This window comes from Bactrocera dorsalis, chromosome 3 (assembly GCF_023373825.1).
Source record: "Bactrocera dorsalis isolate Fly_Bdor chromosome 3, ASM2337382v1, whole genome shotgun sequence".
Taxonomy (NCBI): Eukaryota; Metazoa; Arthropoda; class Insecta; order Diptera; family Tephritidae; genus Bactrocera; species Bactrocera dorsalis.
This window is the reverse complement of record NC_064305.1, coordinates 25684379-25710143: the sequence shown is the minus strand read 5'-3', so window position 1 is coordinate 25710143 and position 25765 is coordinate 25684379. Positions and strand designations below refer to the sequence as shown.

Below are 25765 nucleotides of genomic sequence, written 5' to 3'. Positions count from 1 at the left end.
ATTTGTTGTGTTTACGATGCTTTCGAATAAATATTTTAATTTTTAAAATCATCTGACTGAGTTTTTTGATTTGTATTATTTTTTCCGAATTCTATCTTTCAGGTTCCCTCATCGTTTGGGATGTGCGCACTGGTGAACCAGCGCGTGAAGTTAAACTTGATCGCGCGAATTCTCTACTCTGTCCGAAAACTTTAATGCTCACCGGTGATGCTGTTGTGTGCGACTATGGGAATGAGTTGCGTGTGGTGCGTTTTCCTATTGTTTCAGATAAATACAGTTGAACGAACTGCGCACTAGCTGAACCTAATAATTACTAATAACAATAATCATAAGTGCGTCCACACACAGTTTTGATAGCAAGTTTAAAAAATATTGTCTATCTCAACTACTATGTACGTCCATAACTCACACAAATCACCAGATTGCCTGATAGCCTAGAGGGAGGTTGTGGCTGAAGCCTTGTGGTGTTTATTTCAAAAAATGACTGCATTATATTCGTTAAAACTTTATTTAATGAGGTTAAAGCCTTCTCAGAGAAGGTACGTTTGTGTAGCTTCGCTCACAGCATCGCAAAAAGTAGGATTAAACTAAAATAATTACATATATTTATACAGGCAGTTAAGTAGTCGAATTCGGTCTTGCTGTAAAAAATTTTACAAGACTAAAAAATTGTTTTTGGTTTACAGTAGCGTTCATAATCTTTCTACTATTTCTAATATTTATACACATATTTTAGACTGCAACTGTGTACATTTTAGTAAAACTTTATTTTATTTGAGCTTTAAACTCTTCTCCGCAATGCGGATGTTTTGCGTTTGCCTTAAAAGTATACTTTAAATAATTGCATGCCTTTTATAGAACACTTTTTATTCTGGATTCGTTATTGTGCCTTTTAAAACTGAACTGACTTTCATGCTTCATTATAAGTTCCATTAAACTCACAACCAGTTTATTTAATATCCTACCAAAATTATGTTTAAGCTAATTTATATATAAGCTTAGTATATATAAAATACATACAAACGTATGTGCACATATTTTTAGCCCACTAGTAGGCGTTTTAGCTTTTTATTTATATTTTTATATTTAGCCTTAGGTTTAATTTGGATATTGTAATAAGAAAACACTTATGACACATTTGTATATTTTTATCAGTTATAGTTCTCTGATTTATTTGAAATAAATTGACTCCAAAAAACAATAATTCATAATAAAAAAGTATATACATATATTTCTTTTGCATTGTTATAAGGAATCACCACTATCCCGTTTAAGGAGGTTACAATAACCTATACAATTAATAATATCAACTTTTTTTATTTTTTTCGTCCATTTGTTTAATTTTATCAACAAATGCATTGCAAAATTATTTTTTAAGATTTTTGTGAGTTAGATTTAGGATTGTATTGATTCTCCGCAAACACTAACTTTTACACGAATATCATAGGCAGCGAACAAACATTTCATGTTGTCTTTAAGCAACTGCTCAACTATATATGTATAATACGTGCATACATACATATGTATTTATATATTATAGAATTTTCATATTACTTCTTCACTTTTACAAATTGCGACGCGAATTCATATACACCAACAGATTCTTTATTCTTCTGATCATATTCAACCCAATCGTCTTCGGATAGATCCACATCTTCGAACGTTTGACCATTTTCCGCAGAACGCACTATCCAGCCATTACGCGGTGAAAAGTCAATAGGCTCCACTCCACGGCAATCGAAGACCACAATTGTTTTGAACTTGCCCGCATCTTCATGTGTGTAAGGGGCTGAAAGGAAATCATTCATTTAAATATTTTAAAAATATCTTTAACATCTTATTACAATTCGTTTTTTCCACTATATCAATGCTGTTTTCGCGGCCACACATTTTGCATTTCATATAAAAGTTGAAACCTTCAGGATTTCGTGCTTCAGCACTTGCTTGCATGCGCTCCGATTCCGTTATGTCGTGCCATTTGTCTGACGGCTCTCCACAATTAGAGCATTTTATTTTCACAAAAAACGGATAATCTGGATGATTTGTTTCCAGACTATCGATATTCTCTAAATTAGCAGAGATTTGCAAACCAATGCGAACCATTTTATATTTATTGTTGTACCTTTTTTACTTGTCAAAAAACCCTAGAAACAAGCATGGTATAGAGGAGTAGGGAAAGTAATATATTAAAGTTTTATATATAACCAATTTAAGAAAATAACACAATGCAACCATTTTCCGGTAAAGTCGGCCATCTTGGTTAAAAGTCGGCCATCTTGGATTCAAATAGAAACTCAACCCGGACTACACTTGGCGTTTCTACAGTGGCACCTCTCAGCTGTGCCTTTGTTTACATAACATCAGCTGATACTTTCTTTACTCCTCCTCTACCGTGGAAACAAGTTCCTTTAACTCTTTGCGGTATTTGCCGAGTTTTTCTAGATTTTTTACACGTAAACAGCTGTTAACAATATGTCAGATTGCCGGATGCCAATTGGGATGACCCTTTTTCGTAGTAAAAAATTCGACAAAATGAATGGTTTTTAATTTATTTTATAGCGTCACTAAGCTATTTTTTTTTAACATATATACCACTTAATAGAGCAACAGTTGTTAACAAGTTATTTTAACTTTCCAAAATCCATGCTGTTTTGATATGCTTTTATTTGTTACTCAATCATCTTACACCAAAACTTATTTATAAAAAAAAAAATCTTATTAGAATTAACTGGTAACACTGACCCCAATAAATGAAACAGCTGACTAAACTTTTTTAGCATTTCCTTATCTGCAATAAATTCATTGTTTAATATTTTCTCGGGCAACGCTTTATTTGCAAAACGTTAAGTTTACAAACATTGTTTAAGTAGCAAGTTAATTATATACCAGTAAAACGGATCCTGTATTGCGCGAAATGAAGCCAACACCGGCTGCCGATGAAATGTTCAGCACGGATATGGAAGAGGTATGATTACCGATGAAGATGAGACAGCGCATAACACAGTTAAGAATTTCGTCAGGATTATATTTACAATGAATTCATAACCTATTTTGTTATGACGAAAACATTTTAAAAGGATTTATATATCTACATTACAGTCGGGTAGCTCCTCAGGTCTACTAATCGATTTGCCAACTAATGAAAAGCAGGTGCATGCCGACTTCTACAACGATTTCGAGGATTTATTTGATGATGACGATGATGTGCCAGCAAAGACTATTGGTTAACTCAATATCAAAAGTTCATTTTGGAAATTATGTTAAATACCTATAAGTAAATATTTTTAATTAATAAAACATTCATTTGAATTTTCAATACGGTTTTATATTTCTTATATTTACATATACATTTTCACTTAAATTATGATTATTTTGGAGTAAAATAACATTAAAGGACCGAATTTAATTCACTACTTACAATATTTGTAAAATATGCATTCAATCTTAAAATAAACTTAAAATATATTAAAGTTATATTTACATTTTTTAAACTAATAGCTAAACTGAAAAGATGGACTAGCAGTGGACCTTACGAAATTAACTAACAGAGTCACTTTGAAGAAATGTTTTAAAAATTACGCTGAGAATAAGGAATTCAGTGACACCTAACTTACAAATAGAATTTTTATTTTGTTTCACATGGGTGTATTTTTCTTAATAGTTAGAATTACTAAAAAAAATGCTACCTGTAAAATTAACGTGCGTCAAAGTATGCATATAATAGCTGAAAGAATCTCACGGTACAAATATTGCACACTTGTTACCACAATTCAAATTACATTGAATAAGCTGCTTGTTAACGATATTTAAACTTGATTCCCACATCACCTAAAATACAGATAATTAAACTCCCTGTACTTTTCTATGATTTACTGACTGGTGCTTTTGAAGTTTTTGTTTTTAAGAGCAAACTTACAATAATAATTTTTGTGAATTAACTTAAACTTTACTTTTGATTAAAAGCTATTATCTGGATGAGATTGTTATTGGTCATAATTTGAATCTATGTTGGATTTTTAGGTGTTCAGAAGTTTATGTGCTTACGAAAACTTTTCAGTAGTTTCTTGATTTGTTTGCATAGTTAGAAAAATTAAGTATAAAAGTAATGCTTTTAAAATCATTGCCTCTTCTTGTGTGAAAACGTATTTCTTTTACATAGAGTTTATATATGTCTAATTATTTTTTTACCATACTGTCTGTAGAAAAAAAATGCAAATAAAAATTTCAACCATCTAACGGTGGTCCTAAATACACCATTGAGACCTCAGTGTTCCCATATACCGCGGACACCGTTGGATACAGCTTTTTGTCTGGCAAACCTGTAATATATAGATATTTGTATAGCAATGGAAATTCCAGAATATACACATCTAATCATTAGCATTAGAACTTACCCTTAAACGCTACACCTAAAAATTCACTGTTTTTTTCGAAAGATAACGTGTTATCATCACAATCGAGTATGACGCGTATCCGTTCGCCGACCTGAGTTCAAACTAGCAAATATCAGAAAATAGATTATACAATCGATGTACCCTACCTGATACTTTGGTGGATTATTTAACAAGGGATAATTTCCTTGCGCATCACCATTGTGCAGCAACATATTCTCCACCAAATTCCATCCCCAACTCTGATCGTCTGAACCCAATAAGGCCACATAACCGTGACATTGTAAAGCTGCTTCTTTTGTGGATATACCAATTACAGCAACGGTGCCAAGTGGTCCCTCCCATATGACCTCCCATGAGTGCCGTCCTTGTCGAAACCCTATTTTTCCACGTGCTGCGTCTGTGCTTTGTGCAACGGGATTGCTACAAATAATTTTCGTTAAAATTTTTTCATTTATGTTTTGTAGTTTATTTATATTCACCGATGCAAAGTAAACCCATTTGGTTTTATATAAACATTACGGGAGCAATCATTTGGGTTCCAGGCATGATAATAAGCGCGTAATCTTTTTTTATAGGTAGTAACTGAAGACAACAAATCTGATTTTAGAGCCTCTTGTGGTAACTTTCGCAAACAATGCATTCGCCATACTTCCGAGCTTTCATCATTCAGAAAATGGTACCAATTCCAGCAAACCAAAGCGCAATTTCTCAAATCACGTAAATCCAAATAAGAGAAAATTACCTCTAAAACATTGTAATTCGTCGCAAGAAATGGATCAACCATTTTGAAGTTCGAAGTATGACGGTTGCTAAATACGGTATCACTCTCTCGTAATCTTCACCGGTTATAGATTGCCCCAAATAATGTGTAAAATAAGAAGCTAGTTATGCACCAATTGACTATTTTGGCTACTATTGTTAAGTATTACGAAGCAATGTGTTAACAGTAATTACAATTGCAGTACCTAGTTTGACATCATTCACACTTTCAAACGAACTTATTTTCTTTTATTAGTTTTATGTTGTTTATGCATTTTCGGTACTTCTCACACTTTTATGAAGTATTAATTATATTAATATTATATAGCTTGCCTCATTTATTTGCATAGCAATTATTTTTTACAAATCTTTAACAAAACTAAAGTTACAACGCTTTTTTGACGTTTCTCTTCAAATCTAATTCGTTTCATTTTTACACAAAGACGTCAATTTTTGTGTCTTGGATAACCGGGTAGTTCGTAAAGCGAAAATTTCAATTTAAACTGGGGTCAGTGTTGCCATTGGTCAAACTGAATTTACTTAAAGAGAAGTAAAGTAAAATATATCCAAAGAACGTATAATAATAATATATTGTTGCGAATTTACTCCTTGCTAGTTTACTTTACTAGGTTCGTATCTCTGGATTGACAAATAAAACCAAAAGCCGTTTAATTCACTTCAACAAAATCTCTTTATTTTACAACTCGTCTACACTATAGCAGTTTACTCTTAGCACTGGTTGATTACGTTGGCGCTGCCACGGCTTATATAGCCACGCACTCCTCGCTGATGCCGACGTGTCCTTCTAGAATATTGCATCTGGCAATTATAAGAACATAATGCTATACGGCGCCAGACGCAGCAATTGTATAAGTAGACAAGCAGACAGCCGCGGCGCCAGATGTCTACAACAAGACAAACACACGTATTGCTATTCCATATACATTGTTCATAATAAGGGATGCATGTAGCAATACAAATCATATTCGATAAACGGTCATATGATAACGGGCCGTCTCGACAGGATAAAATCTATGTCTTACTAACTGGTTTTCCCTGCCTATTGCCTGTGGAGACTCCATATTGCTTATTTCTTACAATATATGGCAAACTAATTAGTTTACCATATATTGTAAGCAATAAGCTGTCACTTCAGCAGTTTGACAGCGCAGTTTTCATTTCTATGAAAATTTCGAAGAGGCAACATATCCCATTTACACATATGCCGACGGCATTTTCATTTCGGTAATATGAAATTTAGAAGATCGAATATTAAGACGATTGTGTTATGTTATAAAAATAAAGTATATGTTCAAAATAACATTTTTTCAAAAAATTAATATTTAGTTTAATATTGTTAATTTACAGAAAAATTATGGAATGAGTGAAGTCTTATACTATGTTCAGACCGACACCTAATCACACGATTTCGGCTGTTGCATGGATTATCCCACTAATCTTAAAAATTTATCAAGATTTCGCCATACAAAAAGTGCTGACTAGTATTTTTCCAGTGCTGACAAGTAGATTGCGCAAAATCAGAGTCGCACGGACAGATTTAGCGTGGATCAGTTCCAAATCACTTCATTGAATCTACTTGTCAGCACTGGAAAAATACTAGTCAGCACTGGAAATCTGTTACGTTATCACAGCTGATTTAGACACTACAAAGGGAAAAAAATGTAAACAAACAAATTTTTTTTTAAAGCAATGAATCTAATTTCACCTGAAAATCGATTTAACAAATGAAAAATGCATCCATTATTTCTATTACATGGAAAATATTAAAAAAGGCGGCTTTTATTTCAAAATACCATATGACAATCTTTTCTTTTGATAAATATTAAGCCATGTGAATTCTTGAATGACAATAACAGCTGTTTTTTGATCTTTCTAACGGCAGTGAGAACACTGTTGGGTTATGAAATGATTAAATGTAATCTAATCTTTGATATTTTCGGTCTGAACATAGTATTAAATTTAATAAACTTATACAAGCATAAATAATCATTTCTCAATTTAAATTTATTATTTTAATTGGTATATAAAATTTATGCCAGAATTATTATATTGTTACAAAAGTAGTATTAAGTTGTATTTGTATTACTATATGCATCCCTGATTATGAACAATAGCTGTAGGTATATGGAATAGCATTTGTCTTGTTGTAGACATCTGGCGCCACGGCTGTCTGCTTGTCGAAACAATAGACATCTGGCGCCGCACTGTCTGCTTGTCTAGTTAAACAATTGCTGAGTCTGGCGCCGCGACTGTCTGCTTGCGTCTGGCGCCGTGTAGCATTATGTTCTGGTAATTTCCAGACGCAATATTCTAGAAGGACACGTCGGCATCAGCGAGAAGTGCGTGGCTATATAAGCCGTGGCAGCGCCAACGTAATCAACCAGTGCTAAGAGTAAACTGATATAGTGTAGACGAGTTGTGAAATAAAGAGTTGTTGAATTAAATTAAACAGTTTTGGTTTTATTTGTCAATCCAGAGATACGAACCTAACAAAGTAAACTAGCAAGCAGTAAATTCGTAACAATATAGTAGTCCAAAAATATGAATTCTTATTTTCTCAGAAATACATTTGTAAAAAAGGGATCTTCATCCTTTTCTTATTATTTTATTTGTCCCAGAAATACATTTGTAAAGGATCATTATCCTTTTTTTATTTTCCTCATAAAATATTTAAACAGTTCAAGAGCTCAAAACATGTGCTACATCAGCTACCTACCCGACGGCATTTCGCAATATGATAAAATAAGTTTTTCAAGGCTCAAAGCATGCGCTACATCAGCTCGAACCTACCTACCCTGCGCCTTTGCGCAAATGATTATGTTATGATAACAACTGCCCACATACAGATTTGGCAATGGCAATAGCAATAAATTTGACAGTTAGTAAGACATAGATTTTATCCTGTCGAGACGGAGCGTAAACGTTCTCTGCTATATTTTTCCTAAGCTTGGCAACGCTAATACATTCCAATGTTATGTTTTTGCAAACTGTCAAAATATACAGATTATCATTCGATTTGATTCACATATTTGCGGATAAGTTTATTGTTTTTGGGCGTATTGTTTAGAGAATAAAGTCTGAAAAGTATATTATCCGTTAAAAGACAGTTTAGCTAGACCAAGGTCGGAGCGTAAACAAAATTAAATTATTTGTATTGAAATTTAAAATTTTAATAAACAACTCGCGATAGCAGGTTAAAGTCAATCGATAAAATCATTTCCACTCAATTAACATTTGGAACAAAGTTCAAGCTCTTCGTTACTGAAAGTGAAAGACCACAAAGTTTCCTAAACAAAAATAATGGTAGATAACGGCGGAGCTACAAATAATTTTCGAAGTCCTATATTGATGGAATCAAATTTGATGCCACCAGCAGGCGTGGCAACTGGCGGAGGGATACGGACTATTGGAAATAGCAGTGACTCACAACTACACACACCCTTCGCTGGCAATGTACGTGCGTTACCTCCACCACTGCCACAAGCTCCGTATACTACCAACACCGGCTATAGTACCAACAGCACTTATGGTGGTTATACAGGTTACAATAGTTTTGGTAACAGTTTTGGCTCATACGGTGGATATGGTAACAGCTATGGCGGTTACGGGTCGTTTGGAAGCTATGGGGGTAATTTTGGTGGTGCGTACAATCGTTTTGGTATTGGCGGAATTAATCATATGGATCCTGAAATGCGTTTCGTACAAATGGCGGAAGCGAGCGCTAGACCTGCGTTTCAAAGTATTGAATCGCTTGTATCAGCTATTGGAAATATAGCGGCAATGCTTGATTCTACATTTTTTGCACTGACTAGTTCTTTTCGTGCTATATTGGGTGTAGCATCGAATTTTGGCCGATTAAGAGGAGTATTTGCACAGTTTTGGCACACATTTGCAATTTTTCGTGGACTAACATGGATGTATAAAAAGTAAATTGATATTAGTAATTAATTTTATATTTATTGTTATAATTACATTGACGTTTGTTATTTAAATTGTAGAATAATGTACTGGCTTCGTTTATCAAATATTGATCCGTCAAGCGAGACGTTCAAACAAGCTTTCGCAGAAGCCGTCAATGATTCTTCACAACAATCGGGAGCACCTAAGTTACCTCACAAAGGTCAATCCCCATGGCCGGTACTGGCTTTTATAAGTTTTATATTTACAGCACCATACCTTATAATGAAACTCTTGGGTACAGTTACAAATACAGCGCAGGAGGAAGGTATGTACACTTATGTGATTCTATAAATACACTTGGACCAAGTACATATGTAATTATTATATGTATCTATAATAACAAGATATGATCTGCTTATATCTTATCGTTATCTCTGATTATTTTGTTTACAAATCAGTAACAATACAAGTATTTCAATCGAATATATTTAAGATTAGATATTAATATAAAAGCAACCATTCTACAGTTGTTTAATCATATTGGGTCTATTGCAGCGCGTAATCCGACAAAATGGATTAATCCTATCGAAACTGTTGCGATTTATGATTTTCAAGCCAGAAATCCTACTGAATTGAGTATGCAAGGCAACCAAACTTTGCTTATTGCACCGAAAGAAATACAAAATACTCTTGGAATGTTGAACACCGGCTGGGCAATAGCCTGTACTGTGGACCATCAGAATGTTGGCATTATACCGATAAATTATGTGAAAAGTCCGCAACAATTACGTGAAGAACAACAACAACAGCAACAAAAATATAAATATCAGCAACAGACGATGTCACAGATGGCAGAGCCGAACCTAAACAAAGAACCACAGCCAGCGTTAATGGACTTATCAGCTTCGTCTTTTCCTGCACCGCCCTCCATTCAACAAATCGATAGTACGGACACTCTGCCTGATTTTGATATTGCACCACAACCACTTGGCAAATCCATAGTCTCGGTATTAGGTCCCAGTGCCAACGAAGAAATGTAATGAGATGCACTGCGAATAGTTCAACATTACATCATAAATATTTTTATATTTAAACGTAAAACGATGAGAATTCCGCTTGTGCTATTTAAAAAGTTGAGCACTAGTTAAAAAGTTATGTACTGTGAACTTTGATCACATTGTTGGAATACTTTTTTTATCTTTTTTCTTAATTTTGTTTTTTAAATAGGTGTATAGTAAACTTAAAAAAAATACATATTTGCACGTAGAAATAAAGTTGTAGCTTCATACAAATGCATACTAATTTTGTGCGCGAATTTATTTGTAAGCATGACTTAAAAAGGCATTAGGCTAAACTATAAAACAAGTATATTATTTGTAAAACAAAATAACTGTATTAAAATTAATGTTATTTATGGCAAGTGGTACCCAAATAAAAAAATATAAAATGTGCTAGATGATATATTCATACATACATACCAATAAATGAACCATACAAATTCGAACAGTTCAGAAAACTTTTATTTCATTGTTGTATTTTTAAATTGTTAATTTATCAAAACAAGAAAATACTTAGGTAGATTTACTTGTACTTTAAGCTACATTTAAAAATACAAATCAGTATAAAACCAATATTTCGAAACTACCGATGCCGTCAAATATACTTCGACCATTGCCATTAGACTATATAGTTGGCTGGAAAAATAGTGTTTCATCTATAACGTACAGACTACGAAATTTTTGTCAAATCAAAATTCAAAATATTCATACTTAGAATAGAATCTATCCCTAAATATTTTAAGTTCGTTTAATAAACACCATAAAATAAATAAATGAACTTTATAATTGTTTCATTTAACAGAGCTGCCATATAATGTTTCACTTATTTACAAAACAGTGTTTAATAAAAATCGTTTACCTTCATGTATGTATAAATAAAATCAAGAAGATATTTGTCATCTTTTTATAAATTTAATTCAGTAGAAGTAGTACACTTTATTTTACCATCTCATTATACTTTGCTTCAGTTCAGTGTCGCGTACAAAGTCTGCAATTGTGATTTTCATCTGTCTACACATTTTATAGTGTTTACAGCATTTTGTTAGTCTAAACATTTAATAATATTCTCAATAATAAATATTGAATTATAACTACTTATTTGCGTTTCTTATGCAATATACAGCTATATACTTGCTTTTCATCCTTCACAATTTGAATGTGAATTTGAGTTAAAAAATGTTTTTAAGATATTTGCACAAAAATTTTAGCAATTTGACCAATTGATCGGCTTACATATTATTTGTATTTATACCAATTTATTATTGTATATATTAAATTTTAAATATATTTTGTATTTATGGAGTATGCATGAAAAGTGTGCTACACTTTTTGTGCATTTTCAAAATAAATTAATAAAAAGAAATCAATTTTTTTCACTTTTATTAGTTTTTTAACCATAAAAATGTTGACATTTCTTTATTTAAAACATGCCGATTTGGTCAAGACTTTTTTTGGAAGTATTGGACGTTATCATTGAAAGCCCTATCCTCAAAGAGTGCACATTGACACCAAATACGTTTCGAATAAACGTATTATTGCATTAAAAAATATTGTTTGGAAATCACAAAAGGTTTCTGTGTTTCTTGAGGCCTTTCCTTTTTATTTTATGTAAACCATGTAATATTTTTGTTACCAAATATGCTTTTATTTTTTATATATTATTTTATTTGCGCCTATACTTCTCATACCTGCTTCTAAATTGTAATTTAAGCAAAACTATAATACATATACATATACAAATAATAGAGAGCTTCTCAATCAATTCTTAATAAAAATTTAGGCTTTTTAATTTCCTAATTCCTTATTTTATTCAATTATTATTTTTGACTTATTAATAATTTAGCGTAAAATTTAATAAAACTAGGTTGAAACTCTTTTTAATAACATATTTTATATGTTAAAAAGTATACAATAAATTTAGAAAAAATACTACTTATACAGAAGATATTGCCATACACTTTTCGGGGTGTGATGAAATAAAAAAAATTTATACGTTTGTTTACAATTGTTAAAAGAAATTGCTGGCCAATAATAAATAAGATATGAAAAAATAAGCAAAACACTAGAAGTATTCGAACAAAATCGATAATTTTAGTTGTTTGTTATACATAGTTGTTTAATTATGCCCCTAAAATTATGCTTTAACATGTAGCAAATAATAAAAATCCGCATAACTGAAAAAGGACATTAATAAACAGTTAAATTCTTTAGAAATTTTAGTATTCGTGGTGAAAACATCGATAAAATTACTGTAAAGATAGAGGATTTGTTTAACCTAATACACATTAATAGATTGTATTGTCAGCGAAATAATTTTGAACAATGCGACTGAGATGAGATGAGATTTTACATAACATTTTTATTGTTTGATAACACGAAAGTTTTGCAAGCTTTTCAAAAAATTCACTTGCTAAATCAAAAAATGAAGTTAAACTTCTCAATGTTCTGGGAAAAATAAGAATAGAATTAGAACACAAGCAGTTGAAAAACTACCAAATAAAAAATATAATTTTTTTTTGCATAAGCGCTAAAATATTTAATTTGTTATTTTACTAAACATTTTGAATATAATTTTTTTATATTTATATAATCGAATTCATGCACAACTTTCACAAATCATCACATTTTAAATCACACCCCTTTTCTGAAAAAGTCTTATGCACGTTAAAAATTCAATACAAATTTGCAAATTGAAATGCAAAAACAAAAAACTAAATTAAGCCTAACAAATTCTCCACAGTGTAGAAATTTAAATAATAATATTGAAAAGCAAAAGTCTATTAAATGGTTAAAAGGCTTTGCCTTACATTCCTTAGCAGAGTACGGCAACATACAAGTACATTCAAGCTACTTTAGTCGTAATATACAGCCGCTGTCATCGCTTAAATTAATAAACAAATTGACATCTAAATAAATGTTAGTGTAACTAAGTTCTTTTTCGACACTTTGCTCCCGATTTAATGCAAACCTAATAAGGCCGAAATAAATGAGAAACTGAAGGAGTCCTCTGTTGAGTGACTGCTGGCTTCGGTGATCGTTGTGCTTACACCATTGGATGTAGTAGGTAAGCGGTTGAGATGGGCTGGTGGTAATGTCTGTTGGTCTATTTCGGAAATTGGGCCAACACCGCCGACAGAAAATCCTTCGTTTGTTGTGTTTTTGTTATATAAACATAGATTATTGTTATTGTTGCTGTTGCAGCTGTTTATTTTGTAGTTGTATGTATTGTTGCTGTTATTGTACGCAACCATGAATTCGCCTCAATCAATATCGCTATTAAAATCTTCATCGTCATCGTCATCATCACCAGTTTTAGCACAACCACGACCATTACCACGAGAATAACCATGTGATGACGACTCATTCGTAAGTTCAGCATAGCCACTCATGGTATCGTCATCCGAGTCACATGCCAAACCTTTGCCATTGCCATAAGCTGAAAACACAAGAGTCAATTATTAAATAATCAATTTAAACGAAATAACAATTATTCATACCTTCTATGTACTTCTCGAAATTCGGTGGTACCAAATTTTTTGCTCGTTCGATGTCTTCGTGTGAGCACTCGCCTTTGTCCAAACCTTTGCAATCAAAAATTACAACATTAATAGAAGAATAAGCTGCTTAGGCACACATTTACAAACATTTAAGGTTAGGTAACGAATTAATATTACAACGATACATAAATGATTGAACAATAATAATATGATGTATAACCGCCGCATCTCTTCTCAAATTAAGTATTTATAAATATAACGATTAAGTTTGCAACTTACCTCCAAGTAATCCCATGCGTTTCAGTACTTGGGCGTCATCGTGCATCTCGAATTGATCATCAAATTTGAAAATGTACTCGGATCTAGTGAAATTTATAGGTTGAATTTTATTATATTTGCAAAAAATAATTTTTTTTTTTAAATTGCACCCACTTGTCATTCGTAACGCTGCAATTAATTTTTGTTGATTTGTGCGTATTAACTATGATAAAGGGTAGCTGTATGGATGAATTTGGTGTTGGCACGTTGCCTTGCCGTTCCGCTTCCTTATTGCGTTCGATTAAGCTCTTGAAAGCGACTTGGTGCAGCAACAGCTCATTTAGTTGTTGATGTTTCTGTTGTATACGTTGGCGACACTCTTCATTTTGTCTTTCCAGTTCAGAACATTGCTTTAAAAAGTTTTATTCATTAATGGGAATATTAAAATAGAGACAGTGCAAGCTTACCTCAGCTGAGTTTGATGGCAAGCCTATCCAACGTATCTCCTTTTTGTCTTTTGATATTATTTCCATGGCCATAAGAACGTTGAGCGCATCATAAACACGCCGGCGTATATTCTTTTGATCACAGTTTGCTGAATCTATGGAATTCATATGTAGTTCCTCGGCAACCAATTCATCGGCCACTTCATTGTATGTTGTGACACCCTTTTCCTTGACTTTTTCACAAACCTTAAGAGCAAAATGTCGCAACCCTTTACCCGCTTTTTCAGGCTTGCGTTGCCTTCGTGCCGAATTAGAATGTGGGCTACTAGTGCTGTGTCTATTAGAAATATAGAATGGTTTAAAATTACAATTATAGATTAAAATTAAGTGATATAAAGTTACTTACAGTTTTGATTTCATTTTTATATTATTATTTGGTGTATATTTTGTATAACGCTCCTCCGTTTTGATGGTGACCTAAAATTATATCTTACTTATTAATTAGTTAGAATTTTTATTGCAATTATCGCGCTTACCGTGTCAGGCGTTTCGTACTTAATCGCTGTGAATGTCGGCTGATGTTTGCCGGCACTGCTTTGAGTTGATATAACGGTATATGTGTTATTACCTAAAGATCAAAAATATATTTTTTAGATTTTTTAATTAACTAATAGTAATATTAAAACTTACTATCGCCACTTTGTAAATTATATCGGCTCAAATATTGTTGTTGACTTGAAGTAGCCTAAAGTAAGCATAAACAAAAATAAATGTGATTAAAATCATCAGTAAAGTAAAAAAAGTTCTAAGTGGGATGAATTAAATATATATATACACACATACACACGTATCGACAGCTGTTTCTAGCATACCGGAATTGACACGGATTTTTTCCGGCCAAGGGCTGTCATTTCGACGACCTGACGCTCTTTGGATCGGTAAGTAACAAATAACACATGCACATCTGCGTGTATCCTTGAAATTGGAACAAATATTTTAAATAAAAACGTATTCGCAAATTCTTAACGTGTACGAGTTTAACTAAACTACCATTAAATGATATATGGGAAAATTTTTTACACCATACGCCACACATGCTTAAAAATGCAAAAGTATATAGATATATATACATATATTATGTTCATCTTCACACATGCACATTTGTATAAAGAAAAAAAGTATATTTAACCAGCTGATTATAACCAAAATAATAAACATGACGTTTGGCGTGGCGTAACAGCATTGCGCATGCTTATGTTATATTAGGCAGCCTGGCACAATTACCTCAGAAGGTAGTGCGCCAATTTAGTAAACAGCCGCACAAAACTCACAACGAACTCATACATGTATCTCAAAAGTGCAATTAACTTTAGCTAGTCAATTCTTACGCACTACATACTACACTTGGAATTTATTACTTACCACCTGTGTGTATGAGCCCGCGCTGGAGTTACGGGAACTGCCACTTGCGTTACCGAGTGTTTCCTGCTTTATATCCTTTGGACTCAGTATCTTGACAAGTTTGCCTGTAAACAGAATAACATTTATGTGATCATCCGTACACATAGATACACAAATACATGTACTAGGTGTATGAATATGTAAGTGTATGTGCAATACAACTAATGAATGCGGTAGCGAAAACAAAATATGTAGTAGCAATAGATTTATGTATGGTAAGAATCATCGTGGCAACTAACGGAATAACATCATAGCTAAAGCAAATGAAACAAGTTAGCAGCTTATGAGTCGCTATGCAAAACTTGTGTTATTCCTCCTTAAATTATTTAACTATTTAAAGTAATATATGGCGCGGAAAATTTTGGCACTAGCAATTCACAACTCTCTATTCACATACAAAAAATTACTTACGCAGCACACGTTTGTAACCAGGAGATGACGTTTTGTGTTCATTGTGCGCTGCTCCAAGTTATATACGATTTATTTTAAATATGCTACATAATAATTCTTTGGTGCATTTAGAAGTTAATAGTCTTTAGTTTTCAAAGCTTAGAATTTATATTATATACGTAGGACGTATGTATTTGTCGAAATGCGGTAGATGTGGTATGTCAGCGCCCCTTTATAACGCAGTATCAATGGTTAGAGCTAGTCAACAACAGAAAGCAAACAAAACACACGAGTAATAAATACGGCGAACTGGCAGACATAAATTTTGATGCCTACGTTTTTAACTAGCTTAATTAGGGTGGCAGTGTCAAAATTTTCAGTCAGCATATTTCATATCATATACCTAGGTGAACAGCTTGATTTAAGAATATTTAAATTTTCTGACTTGCTATTTGGTGTTTGCACATTATTTATCAAAAATAGCAAAATCTTGTAATAAAAATGTAATTCAGAAAAATTGATACTTATTGGCAATAGACCAGCTTAAAAAATTGATATACTACCAATAAATAAATTAATTTCGATAATTTGCACATATTTTTGGAAGAAACTTGAAATTTATAAACAAATTTCAATGCGGCAAGCAGAAACTATGCATAAATGCGGAGACATTATATTAAAGGAATTAGATGTTGCATCCATACTTAGGCTTAACATTTAAAGTTGTCTAAATTATTAACTATTAGAGACTTTTTGTAAACTGGATACTGCTCCTATTCCTTGTCACAGATTTCCTACATTTCCTTTTCCGCTTGTGTTTTCATTGCGTCTCCCTTTTCCCATTATTATTCATATTTCTTTTACCTTATACGACATGCACGTCTTTTCTGATTTGCGTGCTTCTCACCCTCTTCTTGACCGCACTTCATTTCCCCATTCACATTTAATTCATATGCGTGCCGCCCAGCGCGATCTACAAAATGCTATCAAAAATCACCACAGGCATGAACAAATAACAACGGCAATGCGACCTCAACTGCCAACACGAGCACTGAACCCAAGGTAACTACTTAACTTCGTTGCATCGCCGACAACGACTTACTGTAGTTTTTACAAAACTGAATTGTATCCCCATCCGTAAAGGATTATCAAAAGTAGTAAAGTAATCCTCTAACTCACCATTTACATCCTGGATTATACAGTTGATTTCACTTGTCGCCGATGCGGCAGCGGCTGAAGTTGTTGCTGTGACTGTAGTCGCTATTGAATGCGCCATTTTCGTTTCGTTTTAACGTTGTCTTTCCTTCGTCTTTTGCTTTTTTATCAGTTCAATTTCTACTCCACCGTCCAGACACCTACGCACCGTAAAAAGCCAAGACTACAGACTATAAGAATTGCTTGTAATCACGCCCCAATGCTCAAAGGATATTATTGCCGTATCCTATGGTTTACCTTTGAGCTCCTGTAGTGGCTTTAAGTTCTTCTGACCGCTTATTGTTTATTATCGATATCTTCCCGCCTCAAACTCGCCTACCAGCAAAGGCAGTATATTATCTCACGATAATCCGCGAAAAAGAGTATAAGTGCAGATGCCTGAAAGGTGAAATTTCACACCTTTTTGGCGCTTTCCACTTATTTAAATGTCTCCAAATATTGGAAGACCGCAATATAGAGACTTCTATTTTCAGAATCTCCTTTTCAGTCTATGCCTTTGTCGTATTGGAGGCAGAAAAATTTTATTCGACTCAAAATGGCGAGAGCAGCAGCAGCGGCAATTCGAATTCCCCACCACAGCAGCGCGTTTTTTTCTACCCGCACACACACCACACACCGAAAAATACGATTTTTTCCTGCCAATTTTTACCCACTTACCCGGCCCCGATTTTTATCAGCTTACTTGCAAAAAATTCACAAAATTCTAAATTTTACAAATTCTATATTTTTAAATTAATCACTTAGCGTTAACTTTATGAAATCTTTGCACAAATTTAGCGTTAAAAAAATCGTGTGTGGAAAACGCGACTTGCGATACTTTCGACGTGCTGCAGAAAGAGTAAGCAAATGGGCATGATAGAGGCGGAAAGCGCTCAGCTGATTATAGCGCGCCAAAGCGACCAAATCACGCATCTGGCAATGTTGTTTCTTTTCTGTGTATAAAAGGGATATTTGCTATTAATTAGCAAAAAACGTAAATAAATATAATTAAAAATGTATTCCATTAAACCAGTCTGGAACAGATATATGTGTACTAAATACAAAGCGTTCTTAGGGAACCAATAAATGATATTTTGCGAAAAGAAAATTCTCAGTGTATCTCATAAACATTAATGATACCGCCTGTTTCTCCCTGTAGAACCAATGATGAATTTATAACGATTTCGATCGTCGTTATACCCATATATGGGCAGTACTGCAGGTATGCCATCAATATAACAAATTTTATATATTGGATTTCTATTACAACTAAAAATTTATTACAGATTACATAATTTTCACCAAATGACAAATACTTTACAATCTTTCGTCTTATTAGAAATCGGTAACGCTATCTAGAAAACGTTCCCTAAAAAATCGACAGGTTTTACGTTGCACATCGCCGTTTTTTGCCGCCCCTTTGAAAAACTGAGTTAACTTTGGCCCAGCATATTTCGGTTTTTGATCATCTGGTTCATCGAATTCCATTTCAAACACTTTATTCGTCAGAGCATTCTCCGCCGTTGACCAGCTGAAACGTACCAGCCGTGGGAAACCGAACACCATGTCCAAATTCTCACTGAGAAAACGTTTAGTGACTGGATCACCTGGATAGCCACTACCAAATTTGGCAGAACTCAACTTGATTCCTTCGGGAAACTTCCATACCTTTAAAGCGGTGTCGCGAGTGACTTTAGCGCAAATACTAGCGGCTGAAACAATAGGATAAGTAGAATCTGCCTTTTTAGCGACAGTAATTTTAAATTGTGGAAATATTCCTTTCAACTTTTCTTGGTATTTTTCTGGGGGTCCAACAGTATCCACATATACCTCTGCAATATTAACTCCTTCCTCAATAGCACGTTTAATAAGTTCAATCGCTGATGTCATAGATACTTCATTGAGTGAACATTTTGAGCGTCGTAGCATGCTAGTGCTAATAACATTAGGTGAAATCAATTCTACAGACCAACCAACACAATTTCGTGATGTTTTCGAAGTATTCATTTCATTAAATATAAACTCACGCTTTTCTTCTGTTAACTGTTTGGAGTCAGCACACCCTAAATCGATTAATACTTGCTTTCTATTTAATGGACAGAATGCTATGCCATAAACCATTGGACCGAGAACTGGACCACGTCCAGCTTCGTCTACACCCAGCATACATGGTTCAGTCTTGCAAATATCAGGCAGGTCTTGGAAATAAACAACGTTTTGGGAATTATCTCGCGCCGCAATAAATGGTCCCAAAGTTTTCAGTGAATCAATTTTATCCACAACCACATCGGATGCTGGCGCAGATCCATCACATTCAGCCTTTACGTCCTTGGTTGGAGATATTTCTTCTTTAACATCAACTTTTTTCATTTCATTCTCTTCTTTGATTTTTCCATTTTTTGATTTTATCTCATCTTCATTTGGTTCAGTCTTGATAATTTTCTTAGGTGGTTCCTCTTGAACAGAATCCATAACTTTGTTTCAAAATGCACTTTGTTGTATGGTGGTACATATGTTTTCATTTGACTACGTTGATTGCTTGTTTTTGGCGCCTTTTGGTTTGTTTACATTTTTTGTTTATGGTTGTCACTAAATTTCTCTGCTGCATAACATATAAAACAAGTAAAGTTTCTACGTCATGATAATCTTTAAACATAAATAGTAATATTTATATTTGAGAAGAATTAATTTATGAGTAGTATACTGTATATAAAACAATATGTGAGCGCTATAAATATTTTAACGAAATACCTTTAGGATTCCAATTGAGTTGGGCAGTTCTAGTGAACAGCTGTTTCTGTAAAGGCGAAAACTTGCAAGTGGTTACAATCTTTGTTTTTATCCCTATAGTATAATGACGTCCAAATAGTATAATAAGTACAATAGCTGCTATTTGAAATTTTATTAATTTTTTTTATATTTACTTACATACATATATAAGTAGTTTTGGATGTTTGGTTTGGAAAAATCGTCGTTTAATTTCAATGCGATTAAAATCTCTAAAATTTTACCTGAAATATGGTAGCGTGGCAGTTCAGCTGATTTGTTTACCGCTTACATGTTGTTGTTGCTTTTATGTTGACATACCATTACAAGGCGAAAACGGAATAAAGTAAATAAACAAATAAAAAATTTTGCGAAAAGTAATTATAATAAATAATTGTGAAAGTAAATACCTAATTAATCATCATTCGATGAACTCCAAGGAACTTTATTCGATACGAGAATGGGCACCTTTAACAGATATTATGGAAAAGATTCCTGTTCGTATGATACGAGCACTTGGCATATTCCCAGCAGATTTAAATATTACCTGTGTCGATGCAATTTCCGAATTTATAGCATTAGGCAGTGACGCTGGGATTGTTTTTTGGTATGACCGGTACACCGGCGAATTGCAGAAGCTGCGCACAGAGGTAAAGCTAAATATTTAAATATAAAGTTATCCTTGATATGCCTTCATACATACATATATGTACCTCACCTACGGGTTTAAATGACTCATGCATTGTAAGGATACACCCATATTTGAAGTTTAATTATATATAAATTGCGTGTCTAAAGTGTATTTACTTATTAACTATTCGATTCTAATGTCATGTGTACCGTTAATATAGTTTCCGGCTCGCATTACTTGTGTCAAAATTGTCAATTCGGTGGAGTATATGGTAGCAGCAGGAAATGGTAGTGGTCAAGTGAGTGTTTTTCAAATACAAAAACAACTACCACCAGATTTGAATTTGGTTGCACCATGTGCTCGAGCCAAGCCCATTGAAAGATACAATATACGTGACTTGCATAGCTGCGCCATAAGCTGTGTAGAATGGTCAAAGAACGGCATGAAACTTTATTCAGGTGATCGACAAGGCATTGTAGTATTAACCGAATTTGATTTTCAAGCGGTAAGTTATTTTAGTATAATGTTAAAGCTCTTAGGTACATATATTACCTTGGTTCTAATCTCCAGCACATCAGCAAATCGACCGAAATACTTAGCGAGGCGTATGAAATCGTGCAGCTTAGTGTTTTCCAGAGTTACTTGCTCGTGTCCACACTATATCGTTCCATTGTATGCCAGTTCAGTATTGTTACCGGGCAATGGCAAGTTACACAAGTTGGAAAGAAAGATCGAAAAGTTCTGTCGGATTGTGGTGGCATATTCCTTAAACAACAAAACTCTCGTCCAGTCTTGATATGTGGCCGTCCAGGATTACGATTTTGGATTGCTGACACCGAGGGTAATGTGGAAAAAACATTACTTTTTCGCGAAGCTGTAGCGCGTAGTCCTACCTGGGAAATACCAATACTTAATCCTAAATCAATGTGTTGCGAACGAAATATAACTTCTTATGCTAATTTTGCCGAAAACGACGAAATTAACAGAAGTTTTGGCGCAATACAATTGTATAAAGGCGATGATATGCTGATCGTTACGCATGACGAGTCCACATTGTATTTGCTAAATTTGGATCGTCTGCGCGTCGAAGCTGTGGCACGAGGTTTTCGAAAAATACTTGATTTTTGTGTGTGTGATAAGGAGATTTTCGTTTTGGAAGGTACACGTTCTTTGCTTCGGCTGGCACCTATGCCAGAGAAGCCGAGTAAAACTGGTAGTTAAATATCTACATTGAAACTATTATTTTCAGTTTTAACAATATATTTTATTTAGCCAAAATAATTTTCAATCCGTCAATGCCGCCCCCAGTTCCTTTGCTAGGTGCTTCAATCGCCGGTGTACTTGATTCGCCCGCTGAGTCCTTTGAACCACCCGAGCAGCCAGTGGGTAAAGCGGAAGAATGTTTTGAATTACCGCCTGTTGAGTTACTCAATTTAAATGTACCAATAGAATTGGCTGTAGAATCGCCACGCGCTGAACAAAATCGTCGTTTGGAGATTTTTAATCAGATTTCTGAAATGGATTTCGACCAATCTATATTGCATCATAGCGGCATATCGCAAAGTGTTAGCAGTCGGAAGAAACGACGCAGCCGAGATCGGGAGAATGCTTTAACGAGTAGCAGCAGCGAAGTTGCGGCACCAACAAAGTCACAGGGCATTGTAGAAATTGGTCGTGTTGCAGAGCCAGAAACCGATTTGGAAACGTCAGTTAAAACCCTGACTGCTGTTGAAGTTGTAGAGACAAAAACCAACGTAAAGCATACAACAACTAAGCCAACATTAATGAATAGCAGTTTTTGCGCAACCACAACGTCAAAAAAAACAGAAAGTAATCAACCGAGGTGAGCATATGAATATTATTTAAATTTTTAAAATATTACAATCTTTTATACCCATAAAGGGTATATTAAGTTTGCAACGAAGATTGTAACCTTATGAAGTATATATATATCATCAGTGTAACGAGCTAAGTCAATTTAGCCGTATCCGTTATCAGTGTTTCTGTATATAGGAGCGCGCCGATTTATTATGCAGGAAATGTTCTATGGATCGTTCAGAACAACTTTTCTTAAGAGACTATGAGTCTAAAGCCGCTCCATTGAAGTTTGTTGAGATTTCCACTCGGAACTAATAAACTGTCAAACTAACATCACAAAATGTAACTGTTATATTGAGAATATTTTCTCCTTAAAGTGTACAAATAAACGTATTATTCAATTTGATTCATTTATAAACATAAATATGTATATACATATGTATTTTCTTTGTATCAAACAGCAAAACAAATGCAACATTGAAAACCAAATCAAATTGTGGTTCTCTGTCGACACCATTGTCGCCTGTTTCACCTGAAGCGGACAAACAAAAGTTCTCCATAAAACCCAAAAGTCTCGCTGAAGAACTAAACTTAGCTGGCATTTCATTTGGTCCAAAACAATCTAGTTTAGAATGTGCAACACCATCTCCAATACATTCTCCGCCAGCTGCACCAGCTTCTACTCCCACGCCAATGCCACTGAAAGAGCTCGCCCAAGCATATCCCAAACAAACTAAAGTCGAAGATGCTGGTGTCCAGACAACGCCACGCAAAAAGCTCTACTACATGGGGGAAGACGACGACGCGGATAATATTTACTCAGATTACAGCGCTGGACAACCAATCGATGAACTGTGTCATGCAGCTTTGCGTGCCGCAACTCTAGTGGAGGAATATGAACAAGAAGGCGGGAGTGCCAAAGCGTTCGTTCAATCAGCCCAACGTCAAGTCTCATCCGAACATTTACAATTCGTTTGTGCACAGCCAGTGAATGAGGAAGCGAATGAGGAAATTATTAGTTTCTTACCAGACTTTCGACGCGCATGTGATCCGTGCGCAATGCCGCCTAAGGTGCAGCAAAAAACTCCACCACCTTCTGCCGAGTCTAATGGAAGTTCCAGCGAATGGGAGTTTTTGGATAATTGAAATGATAACATGTGCTTTTAAGTATCATTCCCTGAAGTAGAGATTTTTTACCATTACACATCACATATGAAAGTTCTAAATCAGCTCGCTTTCTAATAGTGCGGCTGACATTTTAATTATCAATATTAATGTTATGTCAATAATTTTGGCGCTTTTGCACATTGGCTTATAAAATCTCAATTTTAAATAACCAACATATGTATTATATTATGGTATATTGTATTATCTAAACATTTTATCTACTATTAGTGTTTTGTTCAATATTTTAAATATTTTTTTTTGCAAATTTTTAGCTAAAGCAACATCGCTTATGCTTTATGAATCTGTATGTTAGAAAAGCAACTCAATTATGCATTTATTTGCAATTCGCATACGTATGTACGTATGTAAAAATCTAAACCAAATAAAATTTATGTATGTATATGCTTCATTATGTGCTTTTGTATACTTACTAATACTTATGTATATATGTATAAAGGAATACTTACGGCTTTTTATCGCATTGCAGAATTATGAATTTGTTTGAGAGTGTTTCTTGGAGAGTTCCAATAAAAATAAACAAAATCATTTGTCGTTAGAATGAATTACTCGGAGCTCATATATATCCGCAGCAGATTAAGCGTCGCCACATATCGGCCTTGAACTTCAGTAAACGGAAGTGCATTTATATAAGTCTGCAATTTTAAGATTCCCATATCAGCTTTTTTGTTTTATAATAAAACCTCTTATCAAAACTTCTCACACAAATTCTCTTATGACCATGTATACATATATATATATGTATGTGTATATAGAAAATTACTTTGTGTATAAGTAAACTAACATAGCGACTACGGTGCTAGGGCATCTAGAAATTTTTATACTCAGAAGGAAACGAAAAGCATTGCTAGCTGTTTAAGGAATTGTTTCTTTAAATTAAATATACTTTAGTATTCTGCTATCAATTAATATAGAGATCCCCCTCCTAAACCCAGCTTTACGTTAAATCACCGGTAATTGACAACGCTAATAGAGATTTCTGTTAAACTTCCAATGCGTTTCTTAAGGCCCAATTTACTCTTGTATACGTGCGAGGGTTCATCCCTTTCTTACACAAAAGCCTGTAAAAATTAAACGACAAGGTGGTCCGAATGGACTATACTTGGAAGAAGACCTGGTTACATATCTAACCACACTTTATGCTGTACTGCATGTCAATGCCTTTTCGTAATTGTGCGGATATTTGGTTCGGTTCTGCCTAATTTTTTTCATAGGACTTTTGCAATACATTTTTATTTATCGATTTGTGTAAGTATAATGGGTATATTATTACGGAAAAGTGTAAAATTTAATTATTTATTGAGTGAAAAGTGAGCGTTTAAAAATTAGTTTTCAAATTGCAGCTTCAAATTCTTAAAAAAAAATATAAAGCAATTAGCAGTCATAAATGAGGCATCATTACAAATTTGTGGAAACCCTGAACAGGTTATTTTAAGTTTGCCACAAAGTTTGTAACACATTGAATGACAAATATAAATTATCAGCATGATATGCTGAGTCGATTTAGCCATGTCTGTCTGGCTATACATATGTATATAGGCGAACTAGTCTCTCCTTTTTTTAGACATCGATTTAAATTTTCCCACACGCCCTTTCCTTCCCAAGAAGCTGGCCATTTTTCGGAAACCCGATATCGGACCACTGTAGCATATAGCTGCCAAACAAACGGAATGATCGAAATCAAGTGCTTGTATGGAAAACCTTTCTATCATGAAATTTCGCATGGGTTATTGTTTCAGGAAATAAAGCATTCTTCGAAGAAATTGTTCAGATTCAAATCACATCACATCGCGGCGTTAGAGTCACCTAAGCATTGGTCAGGCACGGAGCCTGCTTTTTCTTACATAAAAACAGCTGGTAGCCATTTTCACGTGAGGTCACCTCATGATTTTTAAATCAAATCACATCGCGGCGTGAGTGTCACCTAAACACTGGCCAGGCATGGTGCCTGCTTTCTTTTATAGAGCCAGCCGGTAACCATTGTCCC

The 25765-nt window shown here is 34.1% G+C and overlaps 8 protein-coding genes across 16 annotated transcripts in view; 4 read left to right on the top strand and 4 right to left on the bottom strand.

Annotated features, from left to right (window-relative positions):
* Positions 1–1231, top strand: part of LOC105222310 (sterol regulatory element-binding protein cleavage-activating protein) — a 45712-nt gene extending 44481 nt beyond the window's left edge. For all 5 annotated transcript variants that reach the window (XM_011199572.4, XM_011199573.4, XM_019989009.3 and 2 more), the window contains one exon: positions 103–1231. In XM_011199572.4, the coding sequence (XP_011197874.2) occupies positions 103–281 (179 nt within the window). In that variant the 3' untranslated portion in view covers positions 282–1231. The remainder of the gene's footprint in view (positions 1–102) is intronic.
* LOC105222309 (UPF0587 protein GA18326) lies at positions 1138–2521 on the bottom strand. Its single transcript, XM_011199571.4, has 3 exons — positions 2404–2521; positions 1845–2155; positions 1138–1789 (listed from the first exon to the last, which is right to left on the bottom strand). The coding sequence occupies exons 2-3, from the start codon at positions 2101–2103 to the stop codon at positions 1551–1553; spliced, it is 498 nt and encodes a 165-aa protein (XP_011197873.2). The 5' UTR covers positions 2104–2155; positions 2404–2521; the 3' UTR covers positions 1138–1550.
* A 360-nt stretch (positions 2522–2881) lies between these two features.
* LOC105222311 (COP9 signalosome complex subunit 9) lies at positions 2882–3316 on the top strand. The gene is made up of 2 exons (XM_011199575.4): positions 2882–2965; positions 3100–3316. Exons 1-2 carry the CDS (start codon positions 2915–2917, stop codon positions 3226–3228), a joined length of 180 nt encoding a protein of 59 aa, XP_011197877.1. The 5' UTR covers positions 2882–2914; the 3' UTR covers positions 3229–3316.
* On the bottom strand, positions 3304–5579 carry LOC105222313 (F-box/SPRY domain-containing protein 1). The gene is made up of 4 exons (XM_011199577.4): positions 4874–5579; positions 4541–4814; positions 4395–4485; positions 3304–4319 (listed from the first exon to the last, which is right to left on the bottom strand). Exons 1-4 carry the CDS (start codon positions 5176–5178, stop codon positions 4225–4227), a joined length of 765 nt encoding a protein of 254 aa, XP_011197879.1. The 5' UTR covers positions 5179–5579; the 3' UTR covers positions 3304–4224.
* A 2573-nt stretch (positions 5580–8152) lies between these two features.
* On the top strand, positions 8153–10910 carry LOC105222314 (probable peroxisomal membrane protein PEX13). The gene is made up of 3 exons (XM_011199580.4): positions 8153–9100; positions 9173–9399; positions 9630–10910. Exons 1-3 carry the CDS (start codon positions 8475–8477, stop codon positions 10112–10114), a joined length of 1338 nt encoding a protein of 445 aa, XP_011197882.1. The 5' UTR covers positions 8153–8474; the 3' UTR covers positions 10115–10910.
* A 1731-nt stretch (positions 10911–12641) lies between these two features.
* LOC105222315 (transcription factor Dp) lies at positions 12642–18244 on the bottom strand. 5 transcript variants are annotated; one of them, XM_049452587.1, is made up of 11 exons: positions 18057–18244; positions 17364–17539; positions 15756–15859; positions 15024–15078; positions 14870–14961; positions 14740–14810; positions 14355–14670; positions 14062–14297; positions 13909–13991; positions 13630–13713; positions 12642–13568 (listed from the first exon to the last, which is right to left on the bottom strand). In XM_049452587.1, exons 2-11 carry the CDS (start codon positions 17458–17460, stop codon positions 13393–13395), a joined length of 1314 nt encoding a protein of 437 aa, XP_049308544.1. In that variant the 5' UTR covers positions 17461–17539; positions 18057–18244; the 3' UTR covers positions 12642–13392. The 5 variants fall into 5 exon arrangements, with proteins under 5 accessions (XP_049308544.1, XP_049308543.1, XP_011197883.1 ...); XM_049452586.1 differs by having other exon boundaries at positions 17637–18242; XM_011199581.4 differs by having other exon boundaries at positions 17364–17569; positions 17637–18217.
* A 469-nt stretch (positions 18245–18713) lies between these two features.
* Positions 18714–20370, bottom strand: LOC105222317 (ribonuclease H2 subunit A). The gene is made up of 2 exons (XM_049452591.1): positions 20130–20370; positions 18714–19980 (listed from the first exon to the last, which is right to left on the bottom strand). The coding sequence occupies exon 2, from the start codon at positions 19848–19850 to the stop codon at positions 18714–18716; it is 1137 nt and encodes a 378-aa protein (XP_049308548.1). The 5' UTR covers positions 19851–19980; positions 20130–20370.
* Positions 20371–20446: 76 nt separating this feature from the next.
* LOC105222316 (WD repeat-containing protein CG11141) lies at positions 20447–24244 on the top strand. The gene is made up of 5 exons (XM_011199585.4): positions 20447–20794; positions 20996–21280; positions 21346–21988; positions 22048–22618; positions 23055–24244. The coding sequence occupies exons 1-5, from the start codon at positions 20573–20575 to the stop codon at positions 23737–23739; spliced, it is 2406 nt and encodes an 801-aa protein (XP_011197887.2). The 5' UTR covers positions 20447–20572; the 3' UTR covers positions 23740–24244.
* Positions 24245–25765: the final 1521 nt, after the last annotated feature.